At 41.3% G+C, this 27,419-nt stretch overlaps 1 protein-coding gene across 1 annotated transcript in view; it reads left to right on the top strand.

The window, feature by feature from the left end:
* The window catches only part of LOC104506892 (laminin subunit alpha-3-like), a gene marked incomplete at both ends in the record, with an annotated part of 47,772 nt that extends 21,848 nt beyond the window's left edge, over positions 1-25,924 (top strand). The window contains 20 exon segments of the mRNA XM_010148013.1: positions 504-605; positions 1,567-1,650; positions 2,619-2,849; positions 6,573-6,686; positions 10,109-10,218; positions 12,031-12,111; positions 13,553-13,659; positions 16,271-16,321; positions 16,711-16,862; positions 17,404-17,514; positions 17,775-17,886; positions 18,451-18,618; positions 19,777-19,973; positions 21,557-21,620; positions 21,623-21,663; positions 22,221-22,375; positions 23,678-23,819; positions 25,074-25,173; positions 25,549-25,665; positions 25,745-25,924. Of these exon segments, the coding sequence (XP_010146315.1) occupies positions 504-605; positions 1,567-1,650; positions 2,619-2,849; positions 6,573-6,686; positions 10,109-10,218; positions 12,031-12,111; positions 13,553-13,659; positions 16,271-16,321; positions 16,711-16,862; positions 17,404-17,514; positions 17,775-17,886; positions 18,451-18,618; positions 19,777-19,973; positions 21,557-21,620; positions 21,623-21,663; positions 22,221-22,375; positions 23,678-23,819; positions 25,074-25,173; positions 25,549-25,665; positions 25,745-25,924 (2,419 nt within the window).
* Positions 25,925-27,419: the final 1,495 nt, after the last annotated feature.

Raw genomic sequence — 27,419 nt, 5'->3', positions numbered from 1 at the left:
GCAAAGATTTCCTGCTAAAATTCATGTTTTTAGTCAGTTTAGAAAATGCTAGCATGTGAAAGCCACCTTTAAACACACATAGTTGGACTTCCTTTTATCTATGGCTGTTCTTGGGGTTCGCTACCCCTTTCATTCTCAGTCTGACATCTGCCTTTGATGAGCCAAATATGTTCTGTAGGGTCAGGGGAGGTGCAACGTTCACGTAAACATGTGATTTCTCCAGGACATGAATAGCGTGATGCTAGGTATGAAAAAAAAACACGAAACCCCGATGTAGGTAACCATTCACAGAACAGTATCTGCTCAAAAAGTGATGTCAGATACACAAAGTGAACAAAATAGAAAGTGATTTCTTCCAAGCAACACATATTTTCATGTTTTGTCTAAAGAACAAAGAGTAAATATATTATTTAAAGTGCTGGAAGGTGGGGTAGACTTGAATGCAAAGTGATATTAATATAAAGCAATAGCACAGTAAAGTGGTTTTGTGCATTATATTACAGCTTTCTTCGTATGGTGGTTTCCTAAGTTACCAGGTGAAATCTTTTGGCTTACCTAGCGAGGGCATGGTTCTTCTGGGTAAGAGACCTGATGTACAACTAACAGTAAGTTTGAATTACTATTTTTCTTTCAAGTAATACCAATACCATGATATTTTGTTACCTGACAATATAGGAAATTTTGCTCCTATGGTGTGCTTAACTTTTATAGCAACTTGCTACATTTCTGTAGAAGTAATTTTACTGCATTTTGTTCAAAGCCATCAACACACATATCTATTGCCAAAGTAACATATTATTAAGCGTAAGTGACAAGAGCAAATAGAAAGATAAAAAAGGGATTTTCTCTGTAATATGTAGATGTGGAAAAAAAATTAATTAATGCCTTGCACACTTGTCAGCAAGTATGGCCTTGACTCTGCAAAATATGCCCTGGATTCCATGTGTAATTAATCTCATTTTCTATGAGAATTTTCTTCAGCATAAAATTAAGCATAATCATAAGACTTCAAGGGATTGAAGTAAAAATGCATTAACAGTTAGGTTAACAGTTTTGTAATTTAACCACTTCAGAGCCAAAATTGAAATTTTTTACTGTTGGTTGAAATGCCCAAGGGGGTGTTTTTGTTTCTTTAGACCTTCAGAAATACTAATTCAGTATTCTAGGACTCTTACTGGGAAACATGCCTTTTAAAGTAGTACAGTAGTATCCAAAATCGTTTGTGCACCGGGATGCGAAGGAGGGTGTTTGAAAATGCAAAATCATTTTTACTCAAAGGTAATAACTAGTTACTGTGAAAATTGGTCAGCATTAATTTAATCCTCTTGGTGTTTTGTTTGAAAGCAAAGTTATTAGAAGGCAAAAGCAGTGAAAACCCTGCTGACACTAGAACACAGTGCTTCCTGTACCACTTTGCTGACAAAATGACATACGGTTTTCCTAGTATTACTTAGTTTTTATCCCCCAAAGAAGAGGATTATTGTGCTTCACCAAATTTTGTTGCATCTGAACACTTTACCATAAAAAGTAATAAAACAGTAATGTTATATCTTCATTCTCACATAGGGCCAACAAATGAAAGTTGTTTATATGGATCCCAACAACCCACTGCCTGACCGTCAATATTATGGCCGTGTGCAGCTAGTTGAGGTAAGAAATTAAAAGGGAATGGCCTTCTCTTTTCTTCCCAGGGGTGCATAAAAAACATGCAGGTAATATGTGCAGAAATACCAAACACTTGATAATGTTAATGAATATAAACTTAAATACTGTAGACCTTAAATATAAACAACACTTTTTTTCCTCTCTCTTTACTGCCACATTGAACCTAGGTTCTGGTTTGTGCCACCTAATTTTTGTACCTCCAAGTTAGGCATTTTGTCTAATTTGCGCTTAGCATTCCCTCCAGGGCCAGTGGAGTAATACTGGATCAGTCATCAATGGAAGATGATTCATTGCAGCCCCAGACTGTACTTAATAGGGTTGGAATGAACTGTTGCCAGTTTGCCTTGATGTCTAGCTACCTAGTTTAGAATAGGTGTCCAGCATTCAGGCAGGTGAATTTAGCAGGGATTATTCCTACTTTACATCTGTGCTCAGAAGATCAAACTGGGCTATTTATTTTTGTCTATTATGTAGGCAAAAAAAATGTTACTTGAAGCCAGATTCCATTTTCAGTAGTGCTTTCTCTGTTAGCAGCAAGAAAGCATGTGAAAGCAGTCCTCGAAGACTGGATGTCTGGGACTTTGCTTACGGATAAAAATAAAAGCATTTTCTTCCACCCTTTTGTGGTTTGGTGGGTGATCCCTCAAAGAAATTTGGATGGCTGAAGAACCATCTATATGACTTTTCACTTTTTGATACCTGAAAGCCATATATACCTTATGAAGTAAAGAGTACATGCCTTTTTTATGCTCATTATTCCTTTTCCCACCTATCTTCTGTTTACATTCACTATATTTACTTTCCTGACTCTATTTCACCCCACACCAATTGGCACTACAGGGGTCTGTTCCATGGGGATTTTTTTCTCCCTTGTTCTGTCATCCCATCTTTGTTTCATATACTCTTTGTAAGAAGCAGGTGGGCTGTATTCATTTTATACCCTTAACGTGCAGGGAAACTTCAGGCATGCCAGCAGCAATAACCCCGTGTCCAGAGAAGAACTGATGGTAATCCTGTCTAGACTAGATGGCTTGCACATCAGAGGCCTTTACTTCACGGAGACTCAGCGATTAACACTGGGTGAGGTTGGGCTGGAAGAAGCCACCAGCACAGGAAGCGGCAGCATTGCACACAGCGTAGAGACATGCTCCTGCCCTCCGGAGTACGTGGGTGACTCATGTCAGGTAGGAAGCGTTTGCCTCCATACGGTACCATTGTCTTCTCTCTTGCCTACAGCTATACATAATGGCTTAGTTAGAGGAACAAGCTAGTTAGTGAAGTAATTAAGCGTGCTTCTTGCAAGCATGTGCACTTTCAACGGCTCAAATACTTTCACTGTTGAAGAAGCGGTGTAAGGTTATTCAACTCATGGTTGCTTTTGCAGAATTGTGAATGTTGTTTTACATGTGTGATGCACTGTAATGAGGGATTCTTCTGTGCTGCCCTGTGAGAAGCTGAATCATCTCAGTCGATACTGACTTTAATGGATGGAAAGTCTGAGTTGAGTTGATTAAAGTCTGTGAGACCCTACACATGGACAAGTTTCCTTATTTTGTCAGGGAAAAGCGTGACAAGGAAGGAAAGTAACCTGAACCTAGATAATACTTTCCTGTTTTCATAGTGTGACTAATTCTTTTCCTATTTTTATAGGAAAACATTAGAAAGCTGAAGTTAAAATACTTGAAAAAAAATATTTGGAGATATTCCTATGAAAGATAATGTAAATATTGCAAAGTAATACTGTTACCAGAAAACTTGGTGAAATCCTAGCCACAGTTGTATATCCTGTGCTTGATGCTGTTCCTGTAGCTATAATTATTTTGGCTGTCTATTCCCGTGTATAAGCACCCAAGGCAGCAGAATAAAGTACTGGAGAGATGAGCGGTGCACGAAATAGGAGGAATTAATCTCTCAAAAATGGTTGAGGGTTTCTGTAAAGCAGTAATTGCTGTACTAACCTTGCAAATTATTTTGAAATGAGAATGAAAGTATAATACCTAGACCAGAGCAGCTGCAGAGAGACTGAAGAAAACAACATCGTCTCGTGTGTGCATCCGCTGCTCATCTGTTGAATACCACTTTGGAAATAATTCTAGAAACTTACTTTTTCACGTGTCTGATGTTCGGTGCCACATGGAAATTGATGAGCATTGGCTGAAATTCCTCCTCCCATCCCACTGCTTTCAACATAACTGCCTTTAAACTCAAGTTTTTTATATAGCCTAGGGGAAATACACAGCCAAAGGAAGTGACCAAGACGCTCACCTGGGTAGTTCGTAAGCCCTGTATGTTTATACAGCATTACTCAGGCAGTGATTTACTCCTCTAATCACCTAGCTCTGTCTGGCTGCCTTAGGTGGGGAGGAGGTGATGCTCGCCACACCCCAACCTAGGTATATATTGAGCTACAGGAACTGCGGGGTTACTTGTTAACCTCAGGAACGGTAATGTGTGCCGTACAACTTGACTCATGTATAAAGTTTAAAGGTGGGGCCCATCGCAGCACGGAGCCTCGTTAATCTGAGTCAGAAGCTGGAGAAAAAGAGAGAGGATAAGAGAACGCCAAAAGGATAGCAGCGTATGTTTGCAGTGAAGCCAAAGTAAAATGATGGCCCAGGTGGGGAGGCTGAGGAATGTAGGATGGCTGGTTGTCACGTTAGTAGCCCTGGGGCATTGTTTTGCACAAGAGATGCAACAGAGGGTATCATATCCTCACCTTCTGGAGAGGAGTCAGCAGCAACAAGTTCAAAGGGATTTTTACCTGAGACAGGTAATCTGTTCATTTTCGCTTCCTTGCTTGCTTCCTTCTTTCTCTTTGTTTTTTAAATGAACTAATTTGATAACAGCTTATACATTACTTAATATAAAAGTAATAAGGCTAATCTTGTTATATCTCAAAGCACTTCCCTAACAAAAGCGTGTGTGAGAAGTTGCTTTTAAGTTGTTTACTTGAAAACAGTCAGCCTGAACTCCTAAGCACTTGAAAGTACCTAGCACTTTACCTTTGTGTGGAATCAATTTTGCAGTATCAAGAATGCTGCTTTGAAAAACAAAGTGCCCACTTACTCCGAATGTGGGTTTTTTTTTAAAGACAGCATAAATAGAGGGGGGAAAAAAAAAGCTGCATAGATTTTTTACAAATGTATTTGGATGTATTTTTAAAATGAGTGATTCATTTTGCTCTCCAAAAAGAGACTTTCAGTAAGTAAAATTTATATGCATTAGAGCCTATATTAGTCATGCTGTTTAATGTGTTTCAGTCCTGATTTCTTCAGAAGTGGTGTATATTGGCTCCCTGTTGTTCAGGGAACATGTTCACCCTTTTAAAAATGTATCTGGAAAATTTCAAGTGCGTATTCTACCTTCAGTCCTTGCTCACAGTGAAGTCAGTATCAAAAGCTGTGATTATATTAGTATTTTGCACTTTTCTTTTCATTTATCCCACATGTAAAGAAGGCAAAAGTGCTACTAGCAACTGTTATTTAAACAGCAATAACTCAGTCTTCCTTTTGGGATCTGCTTTGGGAGAGATTAATTTTTTTTTTTTCTCTCCAGTAGTTACATGGTCGATAAATTCACTGGTTAATCCTGTCCCTACATAAGTACTTAACACCTCAAACCAGTGAAACATGATCTGAGACACTATCCCGCAAATGCTTTGCTGTTCAGATTAGTCCCATCAGTCTTGGTGCAATTGCTATGAGAAAAGACTGATAGCTTCAAAGTTCAGCTGTCACTTGTTTTTTTCCGAATGTCGTTGGGGCCAGCCTCTACCTGTGAGGTTGAGGTGAGGCATAGGCACAGTGCAGAAGTACATTGCCTGAGGCAGGAACCTGGGAGGTGTTGGCTTCGTGGGGAGCACGGCTTTCTCCCTTCTTCCATACAGCCTCTTGTCTTCCTTGCACCACACCAACTTTTAGGTAGAAGTGAAAAGGAGGTAGGGAACAGAAGGGACAGACTTCGGCCTGGTCGTTTTCGGTGTGCCAGGATGCTGATCAGAGAACGTGGGCATGAATATTTAAATTGGTCTGTATATGGGAAGTCTCCATGCTCAGGAAAAATTGTTGGTACATTCCCTACCCTTGTGCTTTCCCTGCCCGTGCCAAGCAAGAACTTAATTTTAACATATTATTTACTACCTTCCTGATGTATGCTAACAAACTTCATGTCTCTTGCTTCATTCATAATCTTCTTCTGGTTCAGCTGCCTATTTAAACCTGACTGTGATATGACAGGCTGTGCTTCTGCTCCTGCGCCCTCAACAGCTGAACATTCTTCTCATGCTTCCCAGGTCTCTGGGACAAGCCTGTACTTAGATACTGGACTGCAGTGTGTTTTGTAAGATCACCTCGCTCTAGAAGCGTGGCTGCGTGTAGCTCCAGGTAGACTTATTGTGGAAGTCATGATGAATTAATGTAAAAGATAGCTCATTAGAAGTACTTCCAAGGAATAGACCATGATTAAATTAATATCAAGATTTCATATAACCGCTAGCAAATTTGTGAGATTTTTGTATGTTCTTCTCTGAGAAGACTCTAGTATGAATTTATATTCAAATCTTTCTCTGTGGTTTAAAAGTCTTATTCTACGCTGTTGTACATAGCCACAGGAAATGTGTTTTTTCTCAGAGGTTAGAGTAAAAATTATGAAATTCCCACTGCCACGAAGTGTAGAGCACAGGGTTCAGATGCTTCAGCTGAAATTGATTCAGCACATTCTTCAGTGCCATTCACGGCATTAAAGTACATATTATTTAAACAATAATATGGGCTTAGAAGAGCTTATCAGGAAATGCACACCTCCACTACTAAAAGGCAAACAATTTTAAAATACCCTTCCAATAACGTGTAAAACTTTGCTTCCACCAATACTCACTTTTTTTTTTCCTCTCTCTGCTTACTGTCTAGGAATGTGGCCTTGGATTTTACCGTGAGAATAAAGGGTTATTTACTGGACGCTGTGTCCCCTGCAACTGCAATGGAAATTCAAATAGGTGCCAAGATGGTACTGGAAAATGTATTGTAAGTAAATACTGACATGCAAGAAATTAATCGGAAAAAAAGGAGAAAAAAACATTTACCGTACTGCAGTATGAACTGTACAGTATTGTTAAATTCCAAGAAACTAAAAATAATCCTTGCACATTCATGCATAGCATTTGTAGATTCTGATTTAATCAGCATCAGTAAATCTCCTGTAATCTTAATTTACAGCTAGATGGGTTAAAAACTAATCGAATAAATAAGAGGAGATAAAGGGGATAAATGATTAATTGGAATATTTCAGCTGTTACAGAAGATATAGTGGGGCAGATTTTGTTCCCTGGCACACGGTATTAAACCCAGAGCAGCCTCATGGGAGTGGATCAGCCCTTGGAGTGATGCAAGTGTGACATTTGGTTGACTGTGCTTCTCCAGCTTATATCCGTGACACTTCTTTGAACAGTTGGTTCGGAAAAATACCCACTTAGAAACTTTTCGCTAATTTTTCTTTACTGTGTAAACAAGAACCTTGCCAACATCTTTCATGGTCTGTCTCCTCTGTTATTTCTTCCTTGTTCGTGCTGCATCCGTTCTGCCTGCGGTGCATTCCTGGGCGTTATGTCATTCTCCCCGACTTTGTCTCAACCAACCCTCTTGCTTTAATGGAAACTATAAACCAACTCGGCACATTCTGGGGGGACGACTTACAGGCTGCTGCTTTGGTGAGGCAGGCAGGCCGTGACAAGAAAGCGCTGCAGCAGAGCTATAAAGATGAGGAAGTTTTACTTAAGATGAAAATTATAAAGGACAAAAAAATGCAAATTTCACTTTTAGCTCATGAAATATGTGATTTAGGTTTCTCTTTGTCCCTCCTTCTCACAGCTGGATTAACTTTCAGGTAGATCAAGCTAAATCAACACTTGGCCCTGGGACAAAATTTAGGGCAAGCAAAGTCATCCAGGATAATGCGGTGAAAAATGAAAGCCCAGAGGGCCTGTATTTCCATGATCAGCCTCCACCTAATAAGGAGCAAGTTTGTCTCTCTGTAGAAGAGCCGTGAGGCAAAGACCTGTAGTGGTGCAGAGAAGACAACAAGGCTTCCCAACGTGGAGCTGTCAAGTTTCATATCCAGTGTGCAAAGCCTGCTCATTTGGTGTCCTCCTTGCTGCTCCTCACCTGGAGCACATGTCAGCGTCTCTCCCCCAGCGAAGGCTTTGCAAGGCAACGCCCAGGCCGAGTCGTTCCTCTGCGGCAGCAGTGCAATCATCCCCAGTGCAGGCATTGACTGTCCCACTGCGTGCTGGTAGAAGGAGAGGGGTGCAGGGCAGCGCTGCTGAAAGTGGAGGAGAACGAGGTGCGAGAAGAGACCATGCAAGAACCCGTTGTCGTCTGCAGGGGAAAGCTGGCTCTCTGCCACAAACTGGGCTTTGTGTCACCGTGGTCTCTGCCTTTCCTCCTGAAAGGCAGGTTCCCTCAGCACCTGCATGGTTCTGAGACTTGCTCACCCCATGACATGTTGTTTCATGTCACGTAACCCCGTGTAGGTAGGTATTTCCGTTGTGGCCTTGGTGCACTCTGCTCTGGCATCCTTGTAGCATCTGGGTGCGTTTGGAGTCAGCCAAGAGTTTTCCTTTCACGGTTTTCAAGACGTGGTGGTTTGGAGATTCTGTGGCTCCAGGGGTGTCTCTGGCCCTGTGAAATTTGGAAGGAAGACTCATGAGGGAGTTGCTGCTCTGGCTTTGTTCCACCATGCCTTGGGAGCACCGAGTTATGTTCTCAGGTCCTTAGGCCCCAACCTGGGTAGAGCGAGAGGTTGCTTCAAGGTGACACCAACACAGTTGTTTTTAAATTAAACTGCAGAAAGAGTAAAAAGAAGTATTTATTTTTACTTCTCAGGATTATTGAAATTTACAGTAATTGTTCAGAAATCTTCTGAATTTGCCATGAGAGTTTTACAGGAATATGTGCACCAGCTTTGGTAGAGGCCACATTTTAAAAGGGTTCCTTTTGACAAATATAATGTCTTCATGTTTCTTTAGCTTCCCCTAGTTATATGGCCCATATGTGAACTGGAGCTTTTCCTGTTCTTTCCCAAAACCTTTTACAAGTGAGCCACAAATTTAATTCTTTAACCAAAATGAAAACAGATTGTGGGTTACTACATGCTGAGGCTGAGGGAAGGGCTGTTGCTGTGGTTGAGGAAGTCTGGGTGTGAAGAAATGTGGAGGAGAATGGAGCATACAAGGAGACGGTAGAGGCAGAACTGTTTCTCATTTGTAGGTAAAAATTCTCCTTTGTTGCAAACAAAGGCAGAGGGTTTGGAACTAGATGATCTTTAAGGTCCCTTAAAACCTAAACCATTCCACGATTCTACGAAAACATGGTAGTAGGGCCTTCAACCATAGCCCTAAACCATCAATGCCTATGAAATGGGAGTGGAGTCTGCTTGGTGACTGCTTCCAGCCAATTTCCCATTTTCTTTTTCCGTCTTTCACTTTAATAGTACCCTCAGGTCTGTGGGACACTAGGTCAGTCTGTTGCACACTGAAGAAAAGGGGTTTAGAACTTGGGAGCTTTAATGCCTCTTGATTGTTGGTCACCTGAAATTTTTGTGGCTGCTCAAAAATGTATTTGAACAACGTCTTTCTTTAAATTAGCATCGCTTTAGGTCATACAAAAGCAATTTTCTCACCCTTTTCCCGTAATGTATAAATGTGGAATCACAGAATCCTATAGGTTGGAAAAAACCTTTAAGATCATCGAGTCCAACCGAATGTGTATGACAATTAGATAGCACCAGGAATAAGAATGTTTCTAAAATAAGAAGCAATTACCAACAATTTTATCATGAAAAAGTAGCTCAGTTGTATCAGTTTTAATTGTTTTCCCAGCCTGCTTTTTGATATTTATTCCAGTTACCCCAGATAAAGACAAATTATATATACACTGAGAAAGTACATGAAATTCAATTCTGAGCTGAATCTACTAAGAGAAATACCTTTTATATTAATTCCATGGGTTTTTTTAAGAATGCACTTGGGCTCAATTAATTGCGTGCTTTTAAATTGTATCTGCCTTCTATTCAGTGTTAAAACGTGGAATCTGAAGTTCCATTTAAACATAGTGATTTTAATTGAAATATGAAGACATAGAGAGTGCATTAATAGAATTTTCCTTAACAAACTATACATCTGATTGAATTTCTTTAAAAATGTGGTTTAATGCTGCTTATTTATCTGTTGCTTTTCCACAATAATGAGCAAATTTTTCTTTCTACAATTAGAGAATTACTGGAATCAATCCATCCTGGTAGTGAAGGCAGTTTGGTAGTAAACACTTGACTATGTGGAAGAGAAAGAACATATCCTCAGAGTAGATTGGCTATAATTTGTTTTTAATAATAATACAGCCATGTTGAGGGATAAAGCACTATTAACTGTCTTGCTTGTTTCCTTTTTAAGAACTGTCAGTATAATACTGCTGGTGAGAAATGTGAGCGCTGTAAAAATGGTTATTTTGGAGATGCCACTCAAGGTTCCTGCCGGGTGTGTCCTTGCCCTTATACAAACAGGTACAGTAAAACGTCATGGGTAGTCAAGCAGAGGGTAAAGAGAAGGGGAAAAAGAAAATAAACCCCCAAAAAACCCCCACCAAACTACTACCATAGGAGGATAATGATCTTTTTCTGTATTCTCATATCGCCCAATGTGGTGGGACACCAGACCCATTTGAGGCATGCTAGTCAGCAGTAACTTGGTGCTCTGTCTCACGGCGTTGCCTTTGTCTGTAAGCTAAGTCTTCCAATTCTCACTCAGTTCCTGAACCACAAAGGCATGCTGCTCATCGCCTGGGGGAGCCCCACGCAGTTGTAATGGGCTTATGTACAAAGCCAGTAAATCCTTCCTAGTGAGAAATATAGGATAGAAGTCTTTTCCATTATTAGGCAGATCCAGAGTCTTTCTTGTTTACTGCAGTGCAAGATATAAGTTATCTATAGGCTCACGTTTAACACCATTACTCTGGCTAGGAGACAGTCACGACAATGAAACAAGCCTTTTATATGAATTCAGAAAACTTAGTAAGATACCAAAGCAATACAAAAATATTTAAGCTTTTAAGCCTGTATCTAGATTTCTGACAGAATATGGTTGCTGTTCAGGTGGAAGCTCCGTTGGAAGTAGAAACATACTGAGCTAGAAAAAAATTAAATTTCCTTGGCTCTAATAAGGTTGCCTGGCCTTTAAAATTCAGCAGTAAATTGTACTTTAAAGGCATTGTATGTTTAGCCATCATCTGTCAGCTCTAAAATGTGAAATGTGTTAAATAAAAAAAAAGTTTTTAAAAAAAAACCCAAGCTGTAAATTGCTAAAGGCACCACGTAGTATTTGCCAGGTGCATTAGCAAACACCGATTAGCCTTAAGTAAGAGATTTACACTAGCAGACAATAGACAGGTTTTTCATTTATCAGAGAACTCTCTGATAGATCTTTGACAGCATTGGCCTCTTCTGCAGGTGCTTGCCCGAGGCTGACTGAACATATTTCTAGTCATCTTTTGCTTTAAGAGAGCCGAAATACCTAGGAAGACCATAAACCTGTGCTGTTTCCTAGCTGCACATTAGTGTGGTGAATGCCACTCCTGACATAGGAAATGCACCCCACTGGGCATTACTGGAGTTGACAATTTTCCACCCAGTCAAATTATATATAATTCTTAGTGCAGACATCTCTGATTCACAAACTTACTTTATCTAACCATTCATATGTTAAAAAATGGAAATAGCAGACATGGCCTATCACTGCTTCACCTTCTGCCTTCTCCTTACCAAACATTGGCCAAAAAATGGTTTTCTTCCCAGAGAAATTTGAATCTAGATGAGTCTGCTAGAAAGAGCAGACAAAAACATTTGTTGTGTTAACTACGTATACTCTAGAGCTCCCCAAATTGGTGCACAACTCTATTCTGCCTTGGTTAAAAAGCACCCCAAACAATATTAGCTATGTAAGAATATTCTCTAATGTTTCCATCCATAAAAAAGAAAATTAAAGCTATCCAAACAGGAGGAAATGTTGTCTAGCACAGGCTATTGATTCTTGCCTAGTAAGATCAAATAGCTACCCACACTTGTTCTATTTTACAACATCACTCTTAAGGTTTATTTTAGGCATTCCTTTGGGTAATGAAGTATTATACTCAGTCCATAAGGTCAGGAAATTACGATTTTTTTAGTCTAAGGGAAGAATTTAGAGGAAAAATACGAAACTTCAAAGAATTAGTCACAGGAATTTATCTAGAGGCAATTAAATTATCTGAGAAGTAATTTGGTGATTTAAAACCATTTTAATCTGAACGCTCACAATAATGTTTTTGCTTCTTCCCAAAGCTTTGCAACTGGCTGCGTGGCAAATGGCGAGGAGATTCAGTGTCTCTGCAAAGAAGGCTATACTGGAATTCGCTGTGAACGGTGAGTGACTTCTTTCTCAAGAGCAAGGTTTTTAAGAGGCACCATAAAGGAGGAGTGTCTGTGTTGGGTAATATATGGATGTATGCATACGCTTAGGATACACACACTTAGGGAGTATCTGTTTATAGAAACAGCTGCTCTAGTGTGGTGCTGCAGTGTAATTCTACAATATAATGTAGTATAAATGTAGATATAAGCCCAACTCTTCCTGAAGAAATATAAGCAATTCTTCACAGCCTATTTAGTCACTAAACAGTTTTTACCAAAAATATGTCAGCTGCTTTGCCTAAGTGCCCTGTGCCTTGCCTTATCCCGCACTCTTTCTGATAATTATGACTCCCACTTACTTTGTTCCTTTTCAGATTAAACTCATTGTCCCATTTCCTCCAGTGTACCTGAATGCAGTTCAGTGTTCATAATTATCCAACAGCAACCACATTAACACCATACCCTTCATCCCTAGTGGTTCGGATGTGCTCCACAGGTGGAGCATACAAACGCAACTCTGAAGCCACCTCTTTTGCTGAAGATTGCAGCAGTTTGGCAAAACACAAGAGGAACAGCATGGCAGTTTCGGGCAGGCAGAGGAAGTGATTCCACCAAGATTCAAATCCAGGGGGAATTTAAGTGTAATGTAGTGGTGTTACCTGGTTTGGAAACTTGAGGCCAATAAGTCATGATGCCTCACCTGAAGACAGTAACTCCAGTAGCATGTTGTATTGTGCTTTGACATCTAAACTGCAGGTTATAGACAGATTTTCCCTTCTAGCTGTACCTCAGCTGCTCCTCATGGCCCTTTAATCATGCATTACCACCCCCGTAGATCTTACAACAGAGTGGCTTCTAGGAATGTTAGTCAGCCAGTCTGGACAATATCTTTTACCTATAAAATATTCAGGGATCACTCACACAGACTGCTTTGCTGGCAGATGGCAAGAGGAGGTGTCACCCAGCAGGAAGGTGATAATGTCATTCAGTGCCACTGCTGTTTGAAATTTCAACACGTGCTTGCAGTATGATCCTCTATAACATGTGTTTTCTGGTGGGATCACAGACCAGAATGGTGTGGTCTGCTGGGTTCAGCCGTGTCAAACTCTCTGTGTATGCATGTAGCTTTATGCCTTGCATTTTTTTAGATTAAGTGAATTATTCCTATACGAGCATTGTGGGAGTTCCTTTATTTTTAGAAAAAAATTCTGCAGTACTTGGAAAGATATTTTTAGCATAGTGCAGAAGATCCTGTAAACCAAAAATACACCCTTTTTGTCTAAGTCAAGACATGAAATCAAAAGTTCTTCAAAGTTTATTTTGGGAGAATAACTGTGTGGGTTTGGTTTTTTTTTTTTTGGGGGGGGGGTGGTTTGTTTGGATTTTGTCAAAGTATATTTCACAAAAGTAGCTTCAAATATTTAATCAAAATTATTTCTATCTCCTTATCTAGCTGTGCTCCAGGATATTTTGGAAATCCACAAAAATATGGAGACTACTGTCAGAAATGTAATTGTAATAATAATGGACAGCTGGCTAGCTGTGACCATCTGACTGGAGGTACGTGAGTGCCTATGAACATGGAAGGGAGGGGTGATTTCTCTCAAGAATCAGAGAAGGAAGGTACTTAGAGCAGTTGAAGCGAAGGAAAGATGTAGATTTATAGGAAATTCAGATCACTTAAGAAAAAGTAGGGTTTCCTAGAACATAACACCATGGTAATACGAGGGCTGTCCTGAGTAATTTGAGTTCACCCTTGTAAGCTGGTTTATCATGTATTTCCCTTCATAAATACTACCAATTTCATTTTTAAAGGCATTATGCTTAATCTTCTGGCATGGTTAAGTCATATCTTGCCAGTCTGTGTTACGGGTTTATGAAACTGAGCAGTCTCGATATGTCTTTTTAAAATGTATCTGGGACAGATCAGCAACATCCTTAGAGTCTGCAGCAGGCACTGCCATGCAAGTTAACTGTGATTACAGTGGAAGTAAGGACCTCACACAGGAGGCTGTTTTATAAATCTTGCTACACAGCATTCTGTCATCTAAGACATCCGTGATTTTCCCAGTATCAGTCACAGATCTACTGCACTGTTAGTAGGCTCTTACAAGAATATCATGCCACTGGTATATGTTTGCTTTACCTACTATAATTTTGAAGTGAAGTGCCTGAGCCTACATCCCTCAGACTGTCTTTAGCTCAATACACTTCAGTCTCTCGGGATACTCATTTCTGTTCAAAAACACAAAGGGCATTTTTCCTGGAAAAAACCCTTGATTCTCCCATTTTTTCATTCCCCAATAAAATTACACTTTTCTTTCCTTGTAGGCAGCTTTCCTTCCTCACATGTTAATGAAGTGTCAACCTAATAAGTCCTAATTTTTCCACGCTCTTGCTTTCTCTGTGCTGCTCTTCATACTGCCTTCAACTGACCGCCGAGGGTCACCTTATCTTTCCTTGGTCACAGAAATTACAAGACCGGCAAGTGATGTGAACTGCTGTTGGCAGCTGGTGCAATTTTTCAATAGCTAGTTCTCATTTCATGTTTCATCACTGAAGTAATACATCTTTGGTTTATGTATACCTGGTGTGGAACAGATCCAAGCAGCGTTTGATGTTTTGTCATTCCTTTCTTTTTGAAACAAGAGTTGGCTAGGACAAACTAATCCGTAGGGCAAAATTCAAGAAGGCAGTTTGTTTTCATTGTGTCTCCAACGATGCATTCTGATCAGCCGTCTCTTTCTCCACATTAGGAATAAAACCCTCTGTGATCATCAGCACAGCATGTTCTAGCAGGTTTCTTGTGCGTGATGTTCGGCACTTGGCCAGACTTTCTCGTTCCACCATTTCTTGGCTGGTGGTGTTTGTGCACAAGCTGTAATAATAGTTTTATATAATTGGTACTTCACAGCGACAGCTGAAATGTGGCTGGTGTTAGCTGAATTACACAACAGCAGAACTGCATGGGTATTTGAATTTCAGAATAATTTCCTTCGTTCTCCTACAAATATATTCTTTGTGACTTGTCTCCTTTTGGCAGCAGCTCTCACTACCGATCCCGTCTAACTTCCTGATGACCTAATGTGCAAGTGCCATAGGAAATGGCACAGCCAGGCAGTTTTTTCCAGGCTGTTTCATGCTGCTGTTAAACTTCAGGTCCAGTTTTATCACTGTAACCTCTCACAGCTGCACACTGTTGTTGACTCTTGACAGCAGCAGCCTGTATCCCGAGTGTATCCTTTTCCCTCAGAGTGAAAGACATGCACAGCCCTTTTCATTTTCAAGTGGAGAAGAGAGTTTGGCAGTAGGACCAAGCCTGTGAAAGGGACCTGGACATCAAGATGGGGAGATTCCTCTCTTACATGATGGCATTTTTAGGAGCCAGTTCCTTTCCTGCTTCCTAGAAGTTAGGATCCCAGGCTGTTACAATCCTGCATGCACCTAGAGAATGTTAAGCTTCTTATAACAGGGTTTGTAAAACAAACAAAACAGCACACTGAGCAGGCAGTCACTTGTGCTAGCTTGTTGGAAAGTCTGAGGGTAATGTTTGCTATATGCCACCTCTATCTGTGATGCAAACTCCGTGCCTTGGGTTACATATAGTGCCTCCTTCTATGCATGTACCATGGATTTCTCTCAAACTTGACTAATCCCTTAATCTTGCAAGATGTGACAGGTATGAAGGAAGGCCATAAACCTTTCTCAGTTCCTTGTGGGCAAGACATCCTTTGGGAAATCAGAATCTGTGGTTTGAACTTGGATGCTAAAGTAGGTAAAGGAGTTTGAACCTATGTCCCGGGTAAAATGCTTTAGCAGTCTAGTCTTGGCTCCAATCCCAGTGGTGTTATTCCAGGCAAATTCTAGCAATACATTCAGCACGCTTGATGTTAGACAGCCTCTGCCCAAGTAGCGTACACTGTGGAGGGGTTACAGTCAGTTTTCTTTGAGGGATGAAAAAGGTGTTGATCTCAGCACGGCATAAGTGGGAGCTGAATGTTTGGCGTGCTCAAGCCTTCTGGGCATTTCAGGTCCTTCCAGTGGGTATGGATTTATGAATGGGCAGCACTGCATTCTGGTGGCTGGCAACCATGAAAAGTGAGGGCAAAAATGCAATAGTAGTATTTTCATAACAAAACTTTAGTTACTAATGACAGTCTTGTGATTTCAGAATGTTTCAATAACGAACCAAAAGATGTGGATCCCAATGTTGATTGTGATGGTAGGTAATAGAATAGAACTGCACTGCGACTGACTTCTGCTGGCTTTGGATGCATACTGATGACTCTTTTAAGGGTGGCAGAATTTAAAAGGACTGGAGGTGCCTTGTCATGAATCTTTTAAAAGCCAATATTCAACCAAACACTTGGGAAAATGATAAAAGAGGTGTTCAGCTAGCCAGATGTAAAGGCAGCCTTCTCCTTATTTCTGGCTTGGGTCACTCTCCTTAATACCGTGGGCTTTATTGTTGCCTTTATTGTTCAAGCAGCACCAGGTGACAAGCATCAAAGTATTTCCATTGTATTTCATTTGTTGATGTAAGCAGTGAAAGGCTCTCTGCACCGAATATCAGCAATATGTATTGTTTTCCTTTGCCCGTGCTCTCTCCAGCTTGTGATAGCTGCGTAATTACGCTGCTGAAGGATTTGAGCACGATAGGAGATGAGCTTCAGCTGATTAAATCTCAGCTGCAAAACGTCCATGCGGGTACCCACACGTTGGAGCAGATGAGACGTCTGGAAACACGCATCAAGGACTTAAAGGTAGGCACACATAAACAGAAAAGTGGATTTCAGATTAAGCGGATAAGTGCTGAACCTAGGAACCTGTGACATCTTCTTGTCACCTTGCAAGGAACCATACATCAACTTTATTTTTCAAATACTGGATGCTGACAGCACTGGGCTTCACCTGTTAGAAGACAGCTGTTGTTTCCATGTCATGCTGTGAAAGAGAATCAGTATCTCTTGCTTTTTGAGGCCTGCTCGCCTTGAAAGCTATATCTCTGAGGTTTCCCTATAGCTCTGTCTTTTTCCAGCACTTGATGTCTCTGTATTGCTGAAAAACCCCAACATGCCAACTGCCAATACCAAAATTCATCCTAAAAAAAATTTTTTTTGGTAGAGTAATAGTTCCTGTACTCACAAATAACAAAGTCCAAGTTTTGGGCAGCAATTGGTCAGCCTTCATGTCAGTCATGCTGCTTATGTTTACCCTGGGTAAAGATCTAACCCAGTGAATTTTTGCTTTTTTGTCTCCTGTGTATGGGTGATTTATTGGCTTTTATTATTTCTTTCTTTTCAGGTCTTATTGAACAATTACCGTTCTGTTGTTCAGAATCAGGGTTCAAAGGCAGATGAGTTGGAGGCAGAATTCGTTAACCTAAATCACGATGTAAATGCTCTTCAGGAAAAGGTGAGTAACCAGATCAGTTTAAAAATAGAACCATAGAACAGTTTGGGTTGGAAGGGACCTTAAAGACCATCTAGTTCCACCCCCCTGCCATGGGCAGGGACACCTTCCACTAGACCAGGTTGCTCAAAGCCACATCCAGCCTGGCCTTGAACACTTCCAGGGATAGGGCATCCACAGCTTCTCTGGGCAACCTGTGCCAGTGCCTCACCACCCTCTGGACCCAGATATTTTTAATCTAATCATTCTTTTTTCCTTGCTAGGCTGAAATGAACTACAAAGCAGCTGAGATATTATTCAATAATTTTGGCCAAACTCATCAGAAAGGAAAGGATTTGGTTTCACGAATACAAATAGTTGTCAACAATATACAAGGTAAAAATAGTTTCTAACTCTGTAACATATTTTGTATTATGGAAACTTTTCAGTTTATTTACAATATTCTTAATTAAGCATGAGGGGTTTTCTTAGAAAACAACTTCATGGATCAGAATTTAGACATAGCTGTGGAATTTACTCTTCCTATTAGAAATCTAATACATAGTGTCAGTTTAGGAGCCTACCTTCCCTGTGTAGTGAAAAAGGACAGAGGAGCTTTACCACAGGGACATTTAGAGTAACAAATTGACTATCCTGACTTTAGTCTGACTGGACTCTGGGTTGCTGTCAGAGGCTCCTTTAAGTGAGAAGCTTAAAATTACTGCTGTGAACTTGGCCATTTGGTACAAATTTCAAGCCCAATGCCATCTTACTAGCTCTGGTTGTGCGACAGAGGATACTTTTTCAGCTTAATACAATTAATGCAAAATGGATCTGCTTCATTAAGGAATTCAGGAATAGGCATGTCTTTTTCAGAAAAGAGACCGGCTCTGTCATTTGTGCCTTTTGCATAGGCTTAAGCGCATTCTCCCTCAGACCTTGACACTACTTTCTTTTCAGTGCTCGTGGAACAAATGGCTATTACAAATGCAGAAGGTAACAACTTGCCCTTGGGAGACGCTGCCAAAGAACTGGCTGAAGCTCAGCGCATGATGACGGAGATGCGAAACCGCAACTTTGGCAGACTTCAAGCAGAGGCAGAGAAGGAGAGAACAGAAGCTCAGCTGCGTAAGTGCTTGTTCTCTCAGCTTCTTGCTCTCTAGAAAGATCAAACTTCAAGCTGAAGCTTTATTGTTTGGGATGGAGTGCAGGGAGGGGCGTTTTGCAATGTATCCCTGGGATCTGCAGCGGTCATTTAGTCAACAGGGAGGCGGTAGTTCTGGAGGGGATTTACAGGCATTTTTAGTTTATTATGGAAGAAACTGAGTTGAGCTGGGGAAGAAACCCTGTAGATCCTTCCTTATTAACTAGATGATTCTCAGTAAAATAAAGACGTAACTGATCATAATGTACTTCTGCAGTGCTTCTGTGTATTATATAGGCTAAGGCACATGCAGCTATTCTAGAGGAATTACACTTGTCATGTAACAGCAGATTTCAAGAAGCTGCTGGAGTAGTCCAAGGGCCAGATCAAACAAGGGTAAGGAACTTCAGAAGTCCTAGTTGCACTAGTTGTACTCCCTTGTACGTTCTCTGCATGCATTTGACTGGGACATTCAGGAACCTGACTCCGGGCTTTAGAGACAGCAAGAACAGCAAAGTCAGAGGCTTATCTCCAAACCAGGGGCATAGTTGAGAAAGGTGAAAGACCTTATGAGTGATAGAAATTTCCCCTAACTTTGGACTTTGATACCCAGCTCTGAGTAACTCTTCTGTATCCTGTCTTGAAGGCAGTGAAATGGGCACTCTTCAGAGTGTGATTCATTTGACCTTTCTTACGTTTCTACCTTCATTGAGATTAAACGTGCCCATATCTCGCCATTGATTAGAGGAGGCTTTAATGACTAGCACGAATGTGTGTGTCTACCCTGTAGATGAAATTGTTGATGAAACTGTGTTAGTTCCATATAAAAAAGAAAAATGATTCAGTCTTTGCAGATCATCTTCATCCTTACTTAATTTAGAAATAGCCAAATAAAGGTCTATCTGTGCTCTGTGTCTGCAGCAGCAGCAAATTTGTGAGCAGAGTTGATCCAGTGAGATGCTAAATAGCATCTCTGCTGTAGTAATTAGCGCTGAGATTAGTGCTGCAAAGAATGCTCAGTATTTCACACAACCACAGCTTTCTAATGTTAAATGTCAAGCCCTTTTGAAGGAAGCTTGTTCTGGTTCCCTTCTTTTGTAAACAAAAGTTGGTTTTTTTTCTTTCTGGTCCTGATACTGCAGTACTGGAACGTATTAAGGCTGAACTACAAAAATACCACCAAGAAAATAATGGGCTTATTAAAATTGTGAGGGATTCATTGAACGAATATGAATCCAAAATCACTGACCTTCGTGAAGCTCTTAATGAGGCGACGGGACAAATCAAGCAGGCTGAAAACTTAAACAGAGATAATGGAGTCCTCTTGGAAGACGTTAAGGTAACGTTGGGGTTTGTGAGAAGAAAGTTAAACCTCAGGAGATAAGTGCTTTGAATTGCTGCTCTTGACCTTCCAAAGCCAAGTAGCACTAATTCTTTAGACTTTTTCCAAGGTCTCTTTCCATCTTTTGCTGTATGTATGGACAGGTATGAATATAGTCTACTCCCACTTGTGGTCTCTCTATGCGACTAGGGCAGCGTGACCAAGACATGAGCAGGGTAGGAGAGTCTCTGCCTAACCCTTCTCTTCAGCTGCCACTGGCCTTGTTGTTTCCTAGTCTAGATCAAATCCCTGATGCTGATTTACTTTTTGTAGGAAGTTTCTTAAAGTATTTGGCTTTGCTCCCATCTTTCATGGCTATTACTAAAGTGTATGATACTGTTAAATTATGTGGGATTAATATTCCACAGAACTGCTTCTGAGGTCTCACTAGAAAGGAGACAAGAAACAGCTGTCATTCCTGAGCAGTGCTTGATTTTTAGGGCTGGTGAAATAGTACAAGACACCATGGTGTGCTGCAGGATCCACTCTTTATTTTATTTTTTCTGAACTATATCACTCTTTTAGCACACTCACGTCCATCCAGTTTACTAACACGGCCTGAACAAAAGAATTTCTACTTTCAACTGTGCCTTTCAATATTTGTTTCATTATGTGTATGGACTGCACAATACCTGTGCCACGGAAGTGTACACAGTTGTGTTAAAAGACTGATGCATCTGTACAAGTCCTAAATCTCCCGATGCACTTCTCTGGTAGAGAGGGATTTGACACATTTTTAGGATAGAAACCCAGCTGAGGAGAGCTAATGCATCCTTACCTGCAACACCACTTGTCTGGCTGTGTTTGTGGTGTGTCATTACCCTAGAGGTACAACGTGGATTGTCACAGGGCGGCTCTAGACCAAGGAGCTTCATTCTCCTCAGAGCTTTCAGAGGGTAAGGTGAGGAGGTTTCAGAACCCCTTTCTGGTGAGATACCCAGATGAAGGGATGTTGTAATAATTTTATTTCAGTAAAATAATATTATTTTATTGCAGAAATTTTGTTTCTGCTTTTGAGAGAACAGAAAGGTCAGAGTAGTCCTAGGGAGCAGTTTTTAAACTGCCTGTCCTGGCAGTTTATCTCAGCTGACCTGTACTACTTTGAGTGCTGATAACTGAACTACTGTATCCTGCTGCCCAGCTGTATGCTATACTATTGCCGACTCCCCAGTTTTCTCACTCTTCTGATTACTAGGATAGCATTAATCCCTGAACACTATAGGCATCTGATTTACACAGCGATAGTAGCTTTGGTAAATCCTACTGCAAGCTAGATATGGTTTTCCCTGCCTCTCATTTTTAACCCAATCACATGTAATTCAACCTTTCCTATTTCCTCAGAAACGGATTGAGGAGACAACTGTACAACAGAATGGTATCTCTTCTGATTACTAGGATAGCATTAATCCCTGAACACTATAGGCATCTGATTTACACAGCGATAGTAGCTTTGGTAAATCCTACTGCAAGCTAGATATGGTTTTCCCTGCCTCTCATTTTTAACCCAATCACATGTAATTCAACCTTTCCTATTTCCTCAGAAACGGATTGAGGAGACAACTGTACAACAGAATGGTATCTTGGATATCCTGAGTTCTGCCCGCTCTAAGCTAACAGCGTAATCAGATTATTGCAGAAGAGCAAAGAGGTATAGTTAACCTCCTTAAGTTAAGGTTAAAAACCCCAATATCTTGCTGTCACTGTAATGGGTAGCACAACTCAGTGGCTAGGATACGAGGCTTATCTGAGCCTCCCAAAAAGCAAAGGATCTCAGCCCATCTTGGATGCAAGATTAGCCTGCCTGCACAGGTTTCTGTCAGAGAAGCTTCTTGGAGGTTGTGATGTGTCTGAGGGAGACGCTGAGCTACAGAGATCTGAATTAGGGAGACCATCTGTGAGAAATATTGTAAATGATCGTGCTGTTCTTGTATTTCTTTTAGCATTGGTGCAACTGCTTTTAGTCACTCTCAGAGACAGGATACTTGGCCAGAAGGGTCGTTGATCTGACTCAGCTTTTACGTCACGGGCCTAGAAACGTAACGTAATGGCTAGCAGTTGTTTCCAGTAACCTGCAGAGTATGTTGGAAAGGAATGTCTTTCCCCTTGGTCTCCTTAGGTGTAGGGTATATGTAACACTGAAGGAGACAAGGTCAAAATCAAAGATGTGTGAATACAAATACAATTTTTATCTTTATAAACCCATAGGAATATGAAAGCCTGGCTGCTCAGCTGGATGGAGCAAGGAAGGATATGAACGAAAAGCTGACAAATCACTCCTTATCAGCAAGCAAAGAACCGTTGGTGGTGAGGGCTGAGGAGCATGCCAAATCTTTGCAAGACCTGGCAAAACAACTGGAAGAGTATGTTACCATTCCTGTAAATGAGCAATTTTTGTACATAACATTCACAGTTGCAGTGCTCTGTTTGCGACTTCACTTGCTTTTGTGACAATTCGCAAAGTTACAAACAAATTCTGTTTCTTTTTCTCTCTTCATGACATACAGAGGTTTTCTTTCCTTTTTCCCCCCACAAAGCAGGTCTCCCTGTATTTTTCCTGATTTCACATTCCCTCCCTCCCCAGCAAAAATGGGCACTCCCATAATACAGTTTTATATTACTGCACTAACGCTTTGTTAACTTCTTACTGATGAGAGAAAATCCTCTCGGAGTGGTAGAAGTTCAGAATATCTTTTTGGAGTGTTATTTCCTGTACTTGTACTCAGGGATACCTTTATGATGTCAATGAACTGCGGCAAATAATTGGAGGAAAAGACTTCCTATGGTTTTCTTACCCTCCAAGAAATCTTCTAGAAAGGCAAAAACATGAGAAACTCAATATGAATCAAGTGTTTCTCTCTCCCTTACTTGTACTTCACCTTGGAATTATGAGTGAGGTTTTAGAGGCCTTCTATGGTACATCAAAACAAAATGAAAAAAAGTAAAAACCTTTTTTTTTTCCTTTCCCTGTGCAAATTATTTGCATTTTGTCATTACATCAACTAGAAACTCTCAAATTTAAATTCCTAAATACCTAACTCAGCTGGAAAATTCTTATTTAAAAAAAAAAATCATAATTTTTTGTTAGTTTTCAGTGTGATTTTTCCAGTTAAGATGACACTGTTCTCACAGACACAAGACAGCAAATATTGGGCAGTTGCACAGCTCACAGGGAGTGGGTACAAGAGATTTTGTCTTTCGTTTCTGATTCCAGAGCTGCTGCGCTGGTTCTTAGGGAAAAGCACAAGAGTTCTTGTAGTTGTTTCATCCTGTGCTCTACCTTCCACTCTTGTAGGATGCTGGAGCAGCCAGAGATTATCTGGAAGCTGCAGTTCTCTGAACTGAAGTGTATTTGGGGGGCTGTGATGGAGGTGGCTTATTGACTTTGTGCCTTGGTGAATTCTCCCTATCATCTTAATCATTTAAAGACTGCTTTGGAGGCCTGCAGTCATGCTTTTCCAACCACCTGAACTTAGCCCAATTTCTGAAAAATCTTTTCATATTGGTCTGCCTCTAAGCTGGATATTTGTGCAGAATGAAATTACAGATCTAACTGGAAAACCTTTTCTGCATTGGTGTTAATTAGAGAATACTGAGTTCAGGTGGATTCAGAACACTTCTCAAAGTCTTTGCAGAAGGCTGCATTTTTCACCCTTTTCTCACAGAATAAAGAACAGTGCCAGGAAGGATGAGTTAGTGGGCTGTGCTGTGGAAGCTTCTACTGCCTATGACAATATTATTAATGCCATCAAAGCAGCAGAGGAAGCAGCCAACAAAGCTGGGAATGCAGCTGAATCAGCTTTATCGGTAAGTACCCCTAAGTGGCCAAATGATGGTGAACTTGTTACAACTAGATGTATTTTTTTTTTAACTGTCAGAGAGGCACCAAAATCAGAGACCTGTGTGCCTTGGCATGCCTTCTTTGTGGCTATTATATGAAGAATCTGCTTTCTGCTTGTTCATGAATTAGTCATGGTTCACCACCAAACAGGCTAGTTACTGCCTTTCTGATGAGGCTGTCCATATAAATATTAACTGTTCCTTCCACTGCAAGATAAAGTTCTGCATAAGGCAAGCCCCGTAATCATTGCAGGTGATTTCAGGTATTCTCTTTTATTTTGCACTGCTAATAGCCACCAGCTCTTCAGCAGAGGAGTAGTATCTAACGGCTGTATGCTAGTAATTTCTTCCCAATGCTCAAAAATCTATCAGAAGTTTGCTAAAGACCAACGTTGTGTGATACTTAAATTAATCTGGAGTCCTAGTGGACAACAGGATGACCACGAGCCAACAGTGTGCCCTCACGGCTGAGAAGGCCAATGGCATCCTGGGGTGCATTAAGAAGAGGGTGGCCAGCAGGTCGAGGGAAGTTATCCTCCCCCTCTACTCTGAGCTGGTGAGGCCTCACCTGGAGTGCTGTGTCCAGTTCTGGGCTCCTCAGCTCAAGGACGAGGAACTACTGGAGAGGGTCCAGCACAGGGCCACTAAGATGATGAAGGGCCGGGAGCACCTTCCATATGAGGAAAGACTGAGAGAGCTGGGGCTGTTTAGCTTGGAGAAGAGGAGGCTGAGGGAGGGACTTATCAATGCTTATCAATATCTAAAGGGTGGGTGTCAGGAAGATGGGACCAGGCTCTTCTCAGTGGTGTCCAGTGACAGGACTAGGGGCAATGGCCATACACTGGTAACCAGAAGGTTCAACCTGACCATGAGGAAACCCTTCTTTCCTGTGAGGGTGACAGAGCACTGAACAGGCTGCCCAGGGGGGGGGTGGAGTCTCCATCCCTGGAGACTTTCAAAAGCCACCTGGGCTTGTTCCTGTGGGATCTACTCCAGGTGATCCTGCTCTGGCAGGGGGGTTGGACTAGTTGATCTCTAGGAGTCTCTTCCAACCGCCACCACTCTGTGAATCTTGATATGTTGTTAAAGGTGCTGTTTTTTCACGTGAAATCTCTGTCCTTGTATAATTGTTTTTTAAACTGGATTAGGCCATTTCTTTTACACTTTAAATTTTAGTATAATTATTAAAGCAGTCTTATAGTACCGTGCTTCTATTACCAGACTGTGAAGAGAGAAGACCTATCAGGAAAAGCTTCAAGGTTAAAAACTGAGAGCAGTACACTCCTGAATCAAGCACAAGAGACTGAAAGGACCTTGCAAGGTACCAACAAAAAAAGGGATAGTAGAAATACTGGCCCAGCATGAGAAGCTTTCACTGAACCATAGATTTCCAGAGTTCAGCAGAGCTCTGCAGCACGTATTTTACCAGAATAGGCTAGTTCCATTACAAGGGGACATCTTGTAATGCTTATTTCCAATGGCGAAAAGGCAAGAAAGTGACTTTCCTACCTCTGGTATGCTATACACCTTTGCAATACTCCTGTCCAGCAAATCCTTTGCCTTGTTTACAGTGCATTCAATGTTTAGTGACTACAGGAGCTGTATAAGAGTGCAGTCTGGTGCTGCCACCCCACCTGTCCAACAGAGAGATGGTATTTGTGCTTAAAATTCATACAGGGTGTTCACTGTTTTGCAGCTATTGGTCCAACCCTTGAAGACATAAAGCAAAGACTTGATGTCACTGATAGAAAGAAGAACACGCTGCAGGTTGATCTTGTCACTCTTCAAAATAATCTCAACGGGATAAACAGAGGTCAGCTACTGGTCACTTCTGGTTTGCCTCTTTCATCTATTACTGTAAGAAGCTGCACGTGCATTTGTGTGTGTTTCAGATGACATTGACAGCATCATCACCAGTGCAAAGGACATGGTAAAAAGTGCCAAGGACGTCACGACTAATGTATTGGATGAACTGTTGCCAATTAAACTAGACGTGGAAAAAATGAAGAGTACCTATGGAAGCACACAGAGCGCTGGCTTCAGTAAAGCACTGATGGAGGCAAACAATTCAGGTATTGCAAGTGCTCTCGCAGACCTGCCAGGTCACTGTTAGGTGAAGGTGGTCAGTTTTGCAGCAGAAATTCTAGTCATCCAGAAGTTAGGTACCTAGCCTAAGCTAGAATTCTGAGCTTCCTTTATTGCCAGTGGAAAGGAATGGGGACTGCAGTTCAGGCCGTCCTGTGGTATGTGGTGAAAGCTGATACCGGACTTGGAGGCCAGTGATGAGCAGGTTTCACTACTGGGCCCGATCCTGTTCAACAACTTTAATAATGGTCTGGATGGTGGGGAGAGTACACCTTCAGCAAGTTTGCTGGTGACACAAAACTGGGAGGAGTGGCTGGTACACCAGAGGATCATGCTGTCATCCTAATGAACCTCAACAGGCTGCAGAAATGGGCTGACAGGAACCTCATGAAGTTCAACATGGAGAAGTCCTGCATCTGAGGAGAAAAAAATCCCATGCACCAGTACATGCTGGGTGCCACCCAGCTGGAAATCAGCTTTGCAAAAAAAGACCTGGGGGTCCTGGTGGGCACGAAGTTGAACGTGAACCAGCAATGTGCCCTTGCGACAAAGGCTGAAAGGCAGGAGATTCCCTCTGAATATCAGAAAACATTTCTACTGCGAGGGTGACTGAGCACTGGCACAGGTTGTGCAGAGGTTGTGGAGTCTCCATCATGTAGATATTCAGAAGCTGTCTAGATGTGATTCTGAGCAACTGGCTCTAGGTGGCCCTGCTTGGGCAAGGGGGTTGGACAAGGTGATCTCCAGAGGTCCCTTCCAACCTCACCCACTCTGTGATTCTGTGATTTTTCTACTACACTGACTAGAGAAGGGACCTGACAATTAGCTTAGTCTAGATGCCTGTTAGCTGAAATTAAGTGGTTTGCATAGACACTGTTGAATACAAAATAAGGGACAATCCAGTCCCAAACAGCATCTTTTTTCATCCTTTCAGCAACTTTGCCTGACAAAGTCAAGTGAGAGAAAACATTTTAAATAAGATAAATACAAGAGCTAGCCCTGCATGTTATTGCAGAGTCGTTAAGTCATCCCTGCAGTTACAAGACTGGCTTAGAAGTCATAGTTAGAAAAATAATGCATCTGGATTTCTTTTTATTTGCCTTCTGCATTATAGGTTTGCAGTCTGCTAATACTATCAGGCTTTTTGATTGTTTTCAGTCACAGGAGGTGAAATACTGTTTCCTGGTTTAATGGAAGTTGAAATTTGCATGGTATCACCTTTTCTCCTGGACTAAATCTGCCTAAATAGTGTAAGACCACAACTGAATTGTGATGACTTGCACCCCCGAAGAAAGAATGTAAGATATGCCCTACTTGGTCAGGCCAGCAGTCCGCCTAACCCAATATGCACTCACCAACAGGGGCAGCAGGAAATGTTACTCAGGGAATGCACATAAGCCTGACCTCTGTCTGCCATCCATTATCCTCATCCTCCCGTAGCATCCACAGTCACTGGATAATAATCACAGAATCACAGAACGG

The sequence above is a fragment of the Eurypyga helias genome, unplaced genomic scaffold (genome assembly GCF_000690775.1).
Source record: "Eurypyga helias isolate BGI_N326 unplaced genomic scaffold, ASM69077v1 scaffold4803, whole genome shotgun sequence".
Taxonomy (NCBI): domain Eukaryota; kingdom Metazoa; phylum Chordata; class Aves; order Eurypygiformes; family Eurypygidae; genus Eurypyga; species Eurypyga helias.
Note: the sequence above shows the minus strand (reverse complement) of the source record. Positions and strands in the feature narration are given on the sequence as shown.